The 13517-nt window shown below is 40.3% G+C and overlaps 1 protein-coding gene across 4 annotated transcripts in view; it reads left to right on the top strand.

The window, feature by feature from the left end:
- The window catches only part of INTS14 (integrator complex subunit 14), a 34042-nt gene extending 21959 nt beyond the window's left edge, over positions 1 to 12083 (top strand). For all 4 annotated transcript variants that reach the window (XM_015142517.3, XM_015142514.3, XM_015142518.3 and 1 more), the window contains exons 10-12: positions 6021 to 6139; positions 8810 to 8875; positions 11180 to 12083. In XM_015142517.3, the coding sequence (XP_014998003.2) occupies positions 6021 to 6139; positions 8810 to 8875; positions 11180 to 11431 (437 nt within the window). In that variant the 3' untranslated portion in view covers positions 11432 to 12083. The remainder of the gene's footprint in view (positions 1 to 6020; positions 6140 to 8809; positions 8876 to 11179) is intronic.
- Positions 12084 to 13517: the final 1434 nt, after the last annotated feature.

Raw genomic sequence — 13517 nt, 5'->3', positions numbered from 1 at the left:
TGATTTTCCTCCTCCTTTTGATTAAGGCATTTGTGCCACTAGCTACTCAGGTTCCAACTGTAGAGTCATCTTTGACTCATTTGGGCCCATTTCAATTTCAGGAACATCTACCAAGCAACCTGTTCCGTGCCAGGCCTAGGGGATAAAAGAGTTAGCTGGAGTTGTTCAAAGTCTAGTGGAAAGTGGAATGATCACAGACTGGCACAAATCAGAGTTAGCCTGTAGGAGATGATGATGAGCTCTGCCTAGAGGACTCAGGAGAATCTTCACAGAGGAGAAATACCCTAGTTGAGTTTTGAAGAAAAGGAGGAACTTGCTAAGCTAATGAAGGGAAGAAAGGGCATCCTGGGCAAACAGAACACCTACACAAAGAAAAGGAACTGCAGCACAAAATGTGAGAGTGGGTGTGGGAGGGGCAGATGGTAGATTGGAGATTGGTAGTAGCTAGAGTGGCCTTGTCTGAAATGTGAAGAACCAGGAATTTATCTTGCAGATACTGGGAAGCCACTGAAGAGGAGTAATGTGATCAGATCCTTCTGGCTACAGTGAGAACAGGGGGATACCAGTTAGCAAACTATATTTTAGGGGCTGGTGCCCCCTGCAGTTGTACAATATGGCCATAATCCAAGTGAGAGATAAGAAATTTGTATTTAGATATCTCTGTGGAGTGTGGATTTGAAAAGGCAAGGACCTGTGGCTGAAAGTTACGGTGTTAGTCCTGGAAATGTGAAGATGAGAGCCAGACCGTGGTAATAACTGGGGGTAAAATACATTTAGGAAGTAGGATCAATAACGTTTGGATTTGAAAATAAAGGAGAGAGAAGTGTTAAAAATGATCCCAGGTTTCTGACCTGGGCTGCAGGGTGAAAGGTAGTACTATTAGTTGAAATAGATAATAGAGAGAGAAGAGTAAATTTGGGAAGAACGTATTTTGTTTATGTTGAGTTTGTGCCTATGAGATATAGGTGGAGGTGCCTAGAGACAATTCTGTAGAAGTCTGAAGTTGAGGAGAGAGGGCAGAGTTGGAGATTAAATTTTAGGTTGTAAAGCTATCACAAATAGTTAAAATGGTGGGAATGAGGGAGATCGCTCAGGGCAGTGGTTCACAAATTTTGAGTTTTTGTGTACAAAAATAAATTTGGAATAAATACCACATGTTCTCACCTATATATGGAAGCTAAACAAAAATGAGATAGAAGTAGAGAGTAGAATCTAGAATCATGGTCATTAGAGGTTGGGAAGGGTAGTGAGGAGAGGAGAATAGGGAGAGGTAACAGATACAAAATTACAGCTGTTAGGGAGGAATAAGTTCAGTGCTCTATAGCATTGTAGTGTGAATATTGCTCACAATAATTTAGCATATATTTTCAAAAAGCTAGAAGAGAGGATTTTGAATATTCACAACACAAAGAAATGATAAATATTCAGGCAGGCATGGTGGCTCATGCCTGTAATCCCAGTACTTTGGGAGGCCAATGCAGGTGGATCACTTGAGTCCAGGAGTTTGAGACAAGCCTGGCCTACATGGCGAAACTGTATCTCTACCACAAATACAAAAGTTAGCCCAGCATGGTGGTGTGCACCTGTGGTCCCAGTTACTCAGGGGGCTGAGGTGGAAGGATCGCTTGAGCCCAGGAAGCAGAGGCTGCAGTGAAGCCTGATTGCACCACTGCACTCCAACCTGTCTGGCCCTCACAGAAAAAGTTTGCCAACGTCCGACTAGACTATTGTGATGGTTTTCACCAAAGATGCATATCTATAATCTAAGATGGTAGTAGCATTCAGACTCCTTTCTGATCTGGCTTCCAATGTAGCAACACTTGGCTTGTTACAGTTGTTCTTCATTCCAGTTGAACTGCTGTTCATTCTACCCTGTGTTCATGTTGTTTTTTCCTCCTTCTTGGTCTGTTCCGCTTTTCAGTGTGGATAATAATAGCTAATATTATAATGAACTTAACTTTGTGCTAGGCACTGTGCTGGACATAATGAGGGTACCATATCATTTAACTCTCACAGCAGTCTTAGAATTGGAATTATAACAAATAACAATTAATAATAAAACCTACCTCAGAGGGTTGTTGAGCAAAACATGCAAATAGCACTATTGTTTGTACCAATCCCTCCTACTCCCAGTTCTGTTCCTAGAGACAACTACTTTTTAAAATGTATTTGTTTCTTTTGGTATTTATTTATTTATTTATTTTTATTTTATTTTATTTTATTTTATTTTATTGAGACAGAGTCTCACTCCGTCGCCCAGGCTGGAGTGCAGTGGTGCGATCTTGGTTCACTGCAACCTTCACCTCCCAGGTTGAAGCGATTCTTCTGCTTCAGCCTCCCTAATAGCTGTGACTATAGGGACAAGCCACCATGCCCGGCTAATTGTTGTATTTTTAGTAGAGACAGAGTTTCACCATGTTGTTGGTCAGGCTGGTCTCAAACTCCTGACCTCAAGTAATCCTCCTGCCTCGGCCTCCCAAAGTGCTGGGATTACAGGTGTGAGCCACCGTGCCCAGCCTTATTTACATTTCTAAATAATGTAGGTATGTCCCTAGTTCTGTCAGGGGTTCTCCCATTTTATTATTATTATTATTTTGGTTATTTATTTTGAGATGTCGCTCTATTGCCCAGGCCGGAGTGCAGTGGTGTGATCTCAGCTCACTACAACTTCTGCCTCCTGTATTCAAGCAATTCTCGTGCCTCAGCCTCCCCAGTAGCTGGAACTACAGGTGCCCACCACCACGCTTGGCTAATTTTTGTATTTTTAGTAGGTACGGGGTTTCACCATGTTGGCCAGTCTGGTCTCAAACTCCTGACCTCAAGTGATCCGCCTGCCTTGGCCTCCCAAAGTGCTGGGATTACAGGTGTGAGCCTCCATGCCCAGCCTCCTGTTTTATTTTTTTTTATTTATTTTTTGAGACAGGGTCTCAACCTGTAACCCAGGCTGAAGTGCAGTGGCACAATCTTGGCTCACTGCAGCCTTGACCTCTCAGGTGATCCTCCCACCTCAGCCTCCCATGTGGCTGGGACTACAGGTGCATGCCACCATGCCTGGCTAGTTTTTTTGATTTTTTTATATAGACAAGGTCTCACTATGTTGCCAAGGCTGGTCTCAAACTCCTGGGCTAAAGCAATCCTCCACCTTAGCCTCCCAAACTGTTGGGATTACAGGCGTGAGCCACCACACCCAGCCCTTTTCCCCATTTTAGATGCCATTTTTTGACTTTTTAAAGGATGAGTATTTAGCTCTATTAACACTGCCATCTCCCACCCACCTACACAAGATGCACATTTTCCCTCCTCCTATCCTCCCAATATAGTTATAATGTTCTTTTTGGTTAAATCAGTATTCAGTCCTTGTTAGATGATGTAAATGTTATTTAAAACTAAGCTATGTGGTATACCAATTTATATTTCCTTTGTTTTTGCAGCTTTTTGTCCCCTAGCTCAGTCCCAGCTATTTTTTTTTCTTTGCTTGTTTTCTATATAACTGACTAATTCCTCCCTAAGTAAAATACATTTTTCAGGTATTTTATCAGTTTCCTTTTTTTTCTTAGCATCATCTCCCATCCTCCTGCTTCATAAATGGTATGGTTATTCCCCAGACCTGTTGCATAGGTGTCGTCCTGAGTCTCCCCTTTACATCTCTCCTATGGATGTCCTGTTCACAACAACTCCTGAAAAAAAGGATACATGAGAAGTAAATATTTTGAAATCTTGTGTATTTTGGAAATATATATATGTTTATTTCATTCTTTATTCTTAATGATAGTTCGGTTAGGAATTGAGTTCTAAGTTGGAAGTCATAAGTCATTTTCCCTCAGAGTTTTGAAGCATTACTCTGTTGTCTCTTCTGGAGTCCAGTGTTGCTACGGAAAGTTAGTGCCATGGTGACTCAAAGACCTTTGACCCTGAACTGTATTTTCTCCATATTCCTCGGTGATCTTCTTTGTATCCCTGGTGTTCTGAATTTCAGAATGTTGGTCTCTTCATTCATTTTGCTAGGCACTCAGTAGACCCTTTCCGTCTGGCAATTCATGTTCTTCAGTATTGGGAAGATCAATTATTTCTTTGATTTCCTCTTTCTGTATTCTCTGTTCTCCTTTTCTGAAACATATATTTGTGATTTGTATTTGTAATTTTCTATCTCTTTCTGCCCATTTTCCCATTTTTTAAATTTTTTCTGTCTTCTGTATCTTCAAATTTATCTTATAATTTTTATTTTTTGTTTATACTATCATATTTTTTATTTCTTCTTTCATAAATGTAATATTTCCTGTCTCCTAAGCCAGTTAGTTACCACATATAGGCTCCAGACAACTAATGACAGTACAAAATAGGCTCTGATTAGATGTTGAAATGTTTGGTAGTGATACTAAGTGCTAGGGGATAAAAGGGTCTAAGAAAAGCCACTATCTGCCAGAAAAACTTGAAACAATTTCATGGAAGGGGTAAGATAGGATCTGGACTTGGAATATAGGTAGGTAAGTTTGGACAGGTAAGGAATGGCAGTGTTGAATGGTGGAAAAAGTGTTGGCTTTGGAAACAGGCCCAACTGAGTCACTGTGAAACCTTATATAAATCCAACCTCTCTGTGCCTTAGTTTCCTCATCTTTAATGGGACTAATAACATCTTCACTCTAGAGTTGCTGTAAAGAGAGAAGTTGAATATGTAAAGTATCTGGCATCTAGTTGGAATTTAATAAATATTCTTTATTCTGTAAGTTCCTTGAGGCTGAAAAGTATTTTCTCTAGGCACAATTCCTGGCACAGTGCTTGCTACGTAGCGGGGTCTTACTATAGATAATGAATGAATAAGTGAATAAGTAAATGAGTGAATGAGAAGGGAGAACATTCTAGACAGTGGGGAGTAATAGAAATAGCAGGAAAGTTGGAAATGAGCTATTGTGTGGGAAAGGACTTATAGGACCTTAGCCTGACTCAGAAGGTTTATATATTGACAAATATTAATGGAGATATGTCCGGAGAGTTGGGCCAGTGTTTTATGGAGGAGTCAGGGCTGAGGAGAGTTGGCAAAGGAAGTGTTGGGCCAGTATCAAGGTGTTTCAGTTAATGACCAAATCCAGGGTAGAGAATGTCTGGCTCAGTTAGACAGACTGGTCTAATTACATTTTTCACCATGAACGTTTGGGCAAGGGATTTAAGTTCTCTGAACTTGTAGGAAAATGACTCCTGATCTGTCTATACCAGAAGGTGGTAATAATAATAAAGATCAAATACACCATTAGAAGTATGCGTGCTTTATAAGTTTGTGGCAGTTTCATAGGCTCAGGAAGCAGGTACAGAGACAAACCCTGTTTGTTCATGTAGCTATAAAACCAACATGGCTTTACATTTTTGGAAGCAATAAACTAAAAAGCCATATTGGGGTATGCTTCACCAATAAAAGTATTTCTTGTCTTGCCCTTTGCCTTAATTTGGCTATATATAGTTTTCCTTTTTAATTATTTTAATGCCTAGACCTGTGCTCTCTAATCCAGTAGCTACTGGCCACATTAAATTTAATTAAAATTAAATAAAATTTAAAATTCAGTTTCTCAGTCACACTAGCCACAGGTCAAGTGCTCAGTAGTTAGTAGCTACCATATTAGACAGCACAGATAGAGAACATTTCCGTCATACAGAAAGTTCAGTGGGAGAGCACTGGGTTAGACTATATAGAATTGCAGTATATATGTGTGTGTCTGTGTGTATGTATGTGTATATATATATTTTTAAATATGTATTTGTTTTATTCTTTGACCTTAATTTATAAATCAGATAAGTGAAGCTTGTTTCTTTAAAAACATTAAGCTGTTTTTCACTTAAATGGGCCTCCTACATCAGTGGCTTTCTGTTGAGAACAGGTTCTCCAACCTGACTGAAGTTAATGGATTTTCTTAATTAACAAAGTGATAGGATATCAAAGATTGAGTGATTCAAAGAGCTTCTAGTCTAATTGGAAATGTAACTGATTGTGTTTTGCCAGATGTCATTTCAAGAATGTCTTTTCTTTTAAGATGCTAAAGAAAACCCTTATGGCGAGGATGACAATAAGAGCCCATTCCCCCTGCAGCCCAAAAACAAACGCAGTTATGCCCAGAATGTGACCGTCTGGATCAAACCCAGCGGCCTGCAGGTAACATTACCATTTATGTTGCTTTCCACTGGGGACAGGAGGCATTTGGGTAGGCAGGCAAGCATTTTATTTGATTTTCTTTTCCTTTGATACTTAGTAATTCATTTACTTCTAATGTTTGTCATTATTTCCAAAAGGGATTTGAGATGCCCTACAGTAAAACATGTATATAGCAAAATCATTTTTTACAAAATTTAGAGCAATAAGAATCCTAGAGGAAGAAGGAGGACAATTGTGCCAGGAACCCAAGGCAAAATGATAATTTTACATGAGCATTTTGGCTCTGAGCTTCCTGTTGACAAGGTCAGTTGTTCGTGTCTGAAAAAAGGACATTTGTCAGTTTGTCTAGAGAGACATATTTTCCTAGCATTGAATTTTAGTGTGAAATTTTTTATATGGTGAGGCATTAAATAACATAATGGGTATTTAACAACAGTTTTGGAAAAGATGTAAAAGTCTTCATAACGATATTTCTTCCATCCCTTCAGTAGAACTCAATCCATAGAATTATATTCCACAAAAACACTTTCATAGGAAGCTATGATAATATGATTATCAAAGAATGATGCTTTCAGGCAAGGTATTCAGGAACATTTCTCCTTTCATCAACAAAAAGTCATTTATACCTGTTTTTAAAAATCACTTACTGAAACTTTTTTCTCCTTTGAGCACCTTTATTATATTTGTTCCTCCAGTAAGTTCAACTTAAACCAAATGAGAAGACACAGTCAGTCCATTTGGACAACAAAAGTAGTTTCTGTTGACTGCACAGTCTCTGAGCCCCCTTTCCATGGAGACTGAACCACATCCTGCCAAGGCTAATGTGTCAGGGGCCTCTTTGTTGGAAAATCGGGGTCTTCTATTTTGCTGATGTCCCTGGCCCAGTACTTCCTTGTCAGAGGGATATTAGAACCACTTTCACCACCAGTTATAGCTGAGCTTTTCTTATTTTTTAAAATTTTTTTGTTTGAATCTTGACTACTATAGAAAAAAATTCTTTTGTTCTTGGGTTTATTTTACTTATTCTGGTAAAATATACATAAAATGTATCTTCAACCATTTTAAAGTACACAATTCAGTCCCATTTAGTGCATTCACAGTGTACCATCACCACTCTCTAGTTCCAGAACATTTTAATCACTTCAAAAGGAAACCCTCTGCCCATTAGAAAAGTCACTCCACATTCCTTCTCCCAGGCCCCGGCAACCACTCATTTGCTTTCTGTCTCTATGGACTTACCTATTCTAGATATTTCATATAAACAGAATCATACAATTTGTGGCCTTTTGTGTTTGACTTCTTGTACTTAACATGATGTTTTCAAGGTTTATTCATGTTGTAGTACGTATCAGTACTTCATTCCTTTTTATGGCTAATATTCCATATGTCTATATGTATGTGTCACATTTTGATTATTCCTCAGTCGATGGACATTAGGGTTACCTTTTGGCTATTGTGCATAATGCTGTTACGAGCATTCATGTATAAGTTTTTGTCTGAATATTTGTTTTCAATACTCTTGGGTATGTATTTTAATGGGAATGGGTTTGCTGGGTCAGACAGCAATTCTGCTTAACTTATTGAGGAATTGCCACACTCTTTCACAGTAGCTGCACCATTTTACATTCCTGCTAGTAGTGTATAAATGTTCCACTTTCTCCACATCCCTACCAATACTCGTTGTTTTCCTTTTATTATTATCATATAGCTATCATAGTAGGTGTGAAGTGGTATGTCTGTGTCTTTGCATTTCCTCAATGACTAGTAATGTGCATCTTTTCCCGTGCTTATTGGCCATTTGTGTATATTATTTGGAGAAGTATATACTCAAGTTCTTTGTCCATTTTTTAATTGGGTTTGTCTTTTTGTTGTTGGGTTTTTTTATATATTCTAGATAGTATGATCCTTAGCAGATATGATTTGCAAATATCTTCTCCCATTTTGTGAGTTATCTTTTCACTCTCTTTATAGTGTCCTTTGATACACAAAAGTTTTTGGTTTTGAAGAAGTCAAATTTTGTTTTTTGCTTTTGTTGTTTGTGCTTTTTGCTGTCTTAAGAGATCATTGCCAAATCCAAGGTCATAAAGATTTCTTTGTTTTCTTTTTCTTCTTCCCTTGAGAAACGCATCTCACTGTGTTGCCCAAGCTGGTCTCAAACTTCTGGCCTCAAGCCATCCTCCTGAGTAGCTGGGATTACAGGGGCACACCACTGCACCTGGCCCCTGTTTTTTCTGAGAGTTCTATAGTTTTAGCTTTTACATGTAGGTCTCTGATCCATTTTGAGTTAATTTTTTGTATATGGTATTATGTAAGGGTCCAACATTATTCTTTTGCATGTGGATATCCAGTTGTCTCAGCACCAAATGTTGAAAAGACTATTTTTTCCCCATTGAATGGTCTTTGTTCTGGTGATAGATGTATGGGTTTACTGGGTACATTTTTATGAGGCAAGTTTGTTTCTGTCAGGGGATTTATTTTACTATCAAGCCTTTTGAAGGAGGGAGTGCTTTACTAATGTTGAACTGACATTAACACAGAAGGGATCCTCATCTTGACATTGTAGCTGTGTTCTCATTTTCATTTCTTTAAACATTTAGATCCATTCTTTTATATTTTTCCCCTTTTTACCACAGAATTCTAATGTTGGATTTTTTTTTTTACCCTTAATAGACAGATGTACAGAAGATTTTAAGAAATGCAAGGAAACTACCTGAAAAAACACAGACATTCTATAAGGTGAGACAGTTAGAATATAGTGGAAGAGGAGGTACCTCAAATATATGGTTCATAATAGTAGAACTGTGAGATGGCAGTGTGAATATGGGCAGGCATTAGAGATGTGTGACTTGGGCCTCAGTTTTTTCAAATAAACTCAGTAAAAGTGATAGGTCTGTTCCTTCCCTAAAATCCAAAAATTAGAAGGGTTTAAATGGCCTCATTCTGTACAGGCAGAGGGTTTTTCTGTGTTGGGGCTGCTGTGAATGAATGACTGATGGAAGCAGCTGAGAGGACCTGTGGGTCATAGCCCTGAACTCTCCTCATCACTCCTATATGGGTATCCAGGCCAACCCCAGGCAACCAATGTATGTGGCTTCCTGGATGGGGAATTGTCCGGAACATTCTTTTTTTTTTTTTTTTTTCTTGAGACGGAGTCACACTCTGTTGCCCAGGCTGGAGTGCCATGGTGAGATCTTGGGTCACTGCAACCTCCGCCTCACGCATTCAAGTGATTCTCCTGCCTCAGCCTCCCAAGTAGCTGGTACTACAGGCACGTGCCACCACGCCCAGCTAATTTTTGTTTGTTTGTTTTTTGAGACAGAGTCTCACTCTGTCAGCCAGGCTGGAGTGCAGTAGCATGATCTCAGCTCACTGCAACCTCTGCCTCCTGGGCTCAAGCAATTCTCTTGCCTCAGCCTCCCAAGTAGCTGGTATTACAGGTGTGTGCCACCATGCCCGGCTAATTTTTGTATTTTTAATAGAGACGGGGTTTCACCATGTTGGCCAGACTGGTCTTGAACTCCTGACCTTGGGTAATCCGCCCACCTCAGTCTCCCAAAGTGCTGGGATTTCAGGCATGAGCCACCGTTCCAGGCCCAATTTTTGTATTTTTTTGTAGAGATGGGGTTTTGCTATGTTGGCCAGGCTGGTCTCGAACTCCTGACCTCAGGTAATCCACCCGCCTCGCCTTCCCAAAGGTGCTGGGATTACAAGCATGAGCCACCCCACCCAGTCACCCCAGAACATTCTTATTGCACCAGAGAATCTGCTTCTAGGAATGACATCTGACATTACACATTTATGAATTGCAGAGGAGATGGCCCTCCAGAATCATATGTAGCTGATCCAGAACCATTGGTGAAGAGACTATTAAGTTACAGGGGGTGGGGTAGAGTGGGGAACATTTAGGTTTGCTCCTTGATTCTCCCCTATTGTTCTGGTGTTTGGCTGGAATTAAATTAAGTGCAGCATAAAGCATGTCATTTGTGTCGTAGCTTTCTAATTCTAAAATATCGGCACACATAGCCAGCCTCAGGCTAGCATCTTAACGGGAGAAGATACATGCTACTTTGTCTGGGTGTTATCTCATTACCTTTATGTCACTGTTGTCTTCAAACCTAATTAAGTAGTAAGCTGGTGAAATAAAACAGCTTTAATCAGAGTTCAACTGCAGAGCTTCTCAGCCAGCCAGGCCCCTCCCTAACTGAAGCCCATAATCCATGCAGTCCATCCTCCCTGCAGAGCTTCCTACAGTCATCAGCTATTTACTCATGATGACACACTTGTTTGGCCTTCTTAACTTTCCGCTTTTTAAACAAATGATAGTAGAAAGATAAGTCAGAGAGCCCATTTCTCTTTTCTGGTTTTATACCATTCTACATATTAGAGCTCAAAAGAGCCTAGAGAAACTGCTTCAGCCCCTGCAGTGGGTAAGGAAGGGGTTATTCTCCTCATTTTATAAATGAGGTCTTTGAGACCCAGAGAGGCTACACAACTTGCTCAGACCACTCCACTAAGGGGTTGTTGGGGCACTTCTTATTTATCTGCTTCTATCACTAACCAGCCTTTCTTTTTGTTGGTGTTTCCACTCTGACTCCTCCAGGGCCTCCTCTGAGCCTGTTTATTGTCTTAGTCTGAGGCCCTGCCACAGTGGGGTTAAGAGCCTTTTCAGATTGAGGGCAAGTCTTTTCCATACCTAAGTAACAAGGGGAAAGTACCCCTTCTTAAAGTTAGGAGTAATGAAATGATGGATGCAAAGTGCTGACTACCACGTGTGGCATAAATGCTCATTAACTGTGATGATGACGTTGTTTCATTCAGCTCACTGTCTTCCTTAGCCAGCTTCTGGTCACCTGCAGAGGAACCACTTCCCAGTAAAACCATCACATTCTTGTTACTGGCATCCCTAAATAAACATTTGTTCTCATAGAAAATTGCTCCCTGAAGTTCAGTCAAGGAGAACTTATTTCTAAGCTGAGCACTTAGAAAGTATGTGTTGAGAACACATTTCAGGAGCATTGGTGATTTTCTGTCTTGTTTCAGGAGCTGAACCGTTTGCGAAAGGCCGCTCTAGCCTTTGGTTTCCTGGACCTGCTGAAAGGGGTGGCTGATATGCTGGAAAGGGAATGCACACTGCTGCCTGACACAGCCCACCCTGATGCTGCATTCCAGCTGACCCATGCTGCCCAGCAGCTCAAACTGGCCAGTACCGGCACCTCTGAGTATGCCGCTTATGACCAGAACATCACACCTTTGCACACGGACTTCTCTGGGAGCAGCACTGAAAGAATTTGAAACTGACTTTTGGAGCTTTCCTTCTTTTTTCTTTCAACTGAAAATGATTTAGGTAAAACCTTTCCGGTATGTTCACCTCTGGAAGAGCCACCCAAAGACCTTCCTGAGGCTGCCTCAGAAGCACCATGTGCTGTTTTGAATGACTCTACTAGTATGAGAAGGATGTGAAGATGGTTGGCTGGTTGGGCTTTAACTTCCTGGGACTCATAATTTTTAAGCTTGGAAGATAGCTGCTGTTCCCATGATGGGCACATTTCCTGAGAGGCTTGAAGGACTGATGAGCATAGAGCACCCCTGCCTTCCTCAGGAAACCTGACCGGCAAGGGCTCTCTGGCTTCCTGAAAGCTTCACCTCTTCTCTCCAGTTTATATCTCAACTGTATAGGGCATTTTCAAGCTTCTGTTCATGGAATGAGCAACTCAGACTGTCTGGAGCTTGCTGAGTACAAACACACCACCACTAAGTTTCAGAACTTTCCTTAGAACTTGGGCAAAATGTGGTGATAACTCTTAGGTGCTTTTGGTGTCTCTTGAGATTCTAACTTTTAAAGAGCAACCATTAATGTGTAAAATGAGTCCTATTTCTTCCAGGTTTTTTTTCAATGACAACAAAATATTTGATTTTCTATAAAATGGTTTCACTATGAAACTAAGACCTTTGTCTTTTGGTCTGTCTTATCACTTTAATTTCAACTTTCTAAGTGGCATAGATTCATAAATCATGAGGTTTCCTTATTTCTGACAGTGATTAGGCCTCATTGCCTAAGCAAGGTTCTAGCTAGATAATCCTGACAGATCACTGATTCCAAAGTTAATTACGGTTCCAATTTGCCAGCTAGCATTATGACTTTGGGCAACTTCTTGAGGCTTTGTCTACATCATCAGTGTTTTTCAGTTGCACCACCTTCCCTGTAACTCTCAGGCTTCAACCAGAGCAACTGTTTTTGGTTTAACATGCTGAACTGCTACATAATATTTTGCCTGAACAAAGGACTTTATCACTAACAGAAAACCACTAGACTAAATTATCTTTAAGCACAGTCATTAGAATTTTGATTGTAAATGTTTTAATAGAAATACACAATCTTTCACTTTCTCAGACAGCAATAAAGGGGTTTGTAACAATCACTAAGAATACAGAATTTGCCACGACGATGCAGCATAATCTACTGCAAAGCTGATCTGCCCAATTACACATAGTCAGCTGCAAGAATATCAGAAATCAATACGAACAAGTATTGACAGGTGTTACAGACATGCAAACTATCCTTCAATGCAACGAATTTTTAAGAAATCAGCTAGCCTATGTTAATCAGATGTTTTAGATCAAACCAAGTTTCCATCTTGGGCTCAGTGAAATAGTATTAACTCATTGAGTCTCCTTTCCCCCAGGAATGTTGGGAATGGCAGAACAGAAAGAGCTATCACTCCTTAAATTCTTCTATGCAAGTGTTACTCCAACACTTATTTTACTTGGTTTACTTGGAATGTATGAGAGGAAACTGATGTTTTTTACAATGGCCAACTGTATGTCTAAATTTTCAGTTCTCCTTTTTGTGAGTTTCCTGCCAGAAATCTTTGTTAAAGGATCAGCGCTGTTCACCCCAAAGTTCTCTCTGTTTTCAGTGTTCTATGGCAGATGGGTTTTAAAAAGCCAAATGAACAGCAGCAGAATGAAGTTATTTTTGAGGTCTATGCAAAAAATGTAGTCCCATCACTCACTCACCACTCACTAGAACAAATATACAAGTAAATGGACTCAGCCAGTGCAGGAGATGGAAGGTTGCCATTTTTTGTGTTTGTGCACAGCCTAAGACAGTTTGGAGGTGTGTTTGGCCTACTCTAATGTTTCTAGTTTGTCAAAGGCTGTACACGGTGTTACTGCCAGTTTGATCTACATATTGTGTTCCCTTTGGATCCCTGCTACCATTTGGACCGTGTGTGTGTGTGTGTGTGTGTGGTTTGGTTTTTTTGAGACAGGATCTTCCACTGTCACCCCGGCTGCAGTGCAGTGGCAATCTCGGCTCACTGCAGCCTTGACCTCCTGGGCTCAGGATCCTCCCTTCTCAGCCTCTTGAGTAGCTGGG

This window comes from Macaca mulatta, chromosome 7 (assembly GCF_049350105.2).
Source record: "Macaca mulatta isolate MMU2019108-1 chromosome 7, T2T-MMU8v2.0, whole genome shotgun sequence".
In the NCBI taxonomy this organism is placed as follows: domain Eukaryota; kingdom Metazoa; phylum Chordata; class Mammalia; order Primates; family Cercopithecidae; genus Macaca; species Macaca mulatta.
The sequence above is the reverse complement of the archived record's forward strand: the minus strand, read 5'-3'. Positions and strand labels throughout refer to the sequence as shown.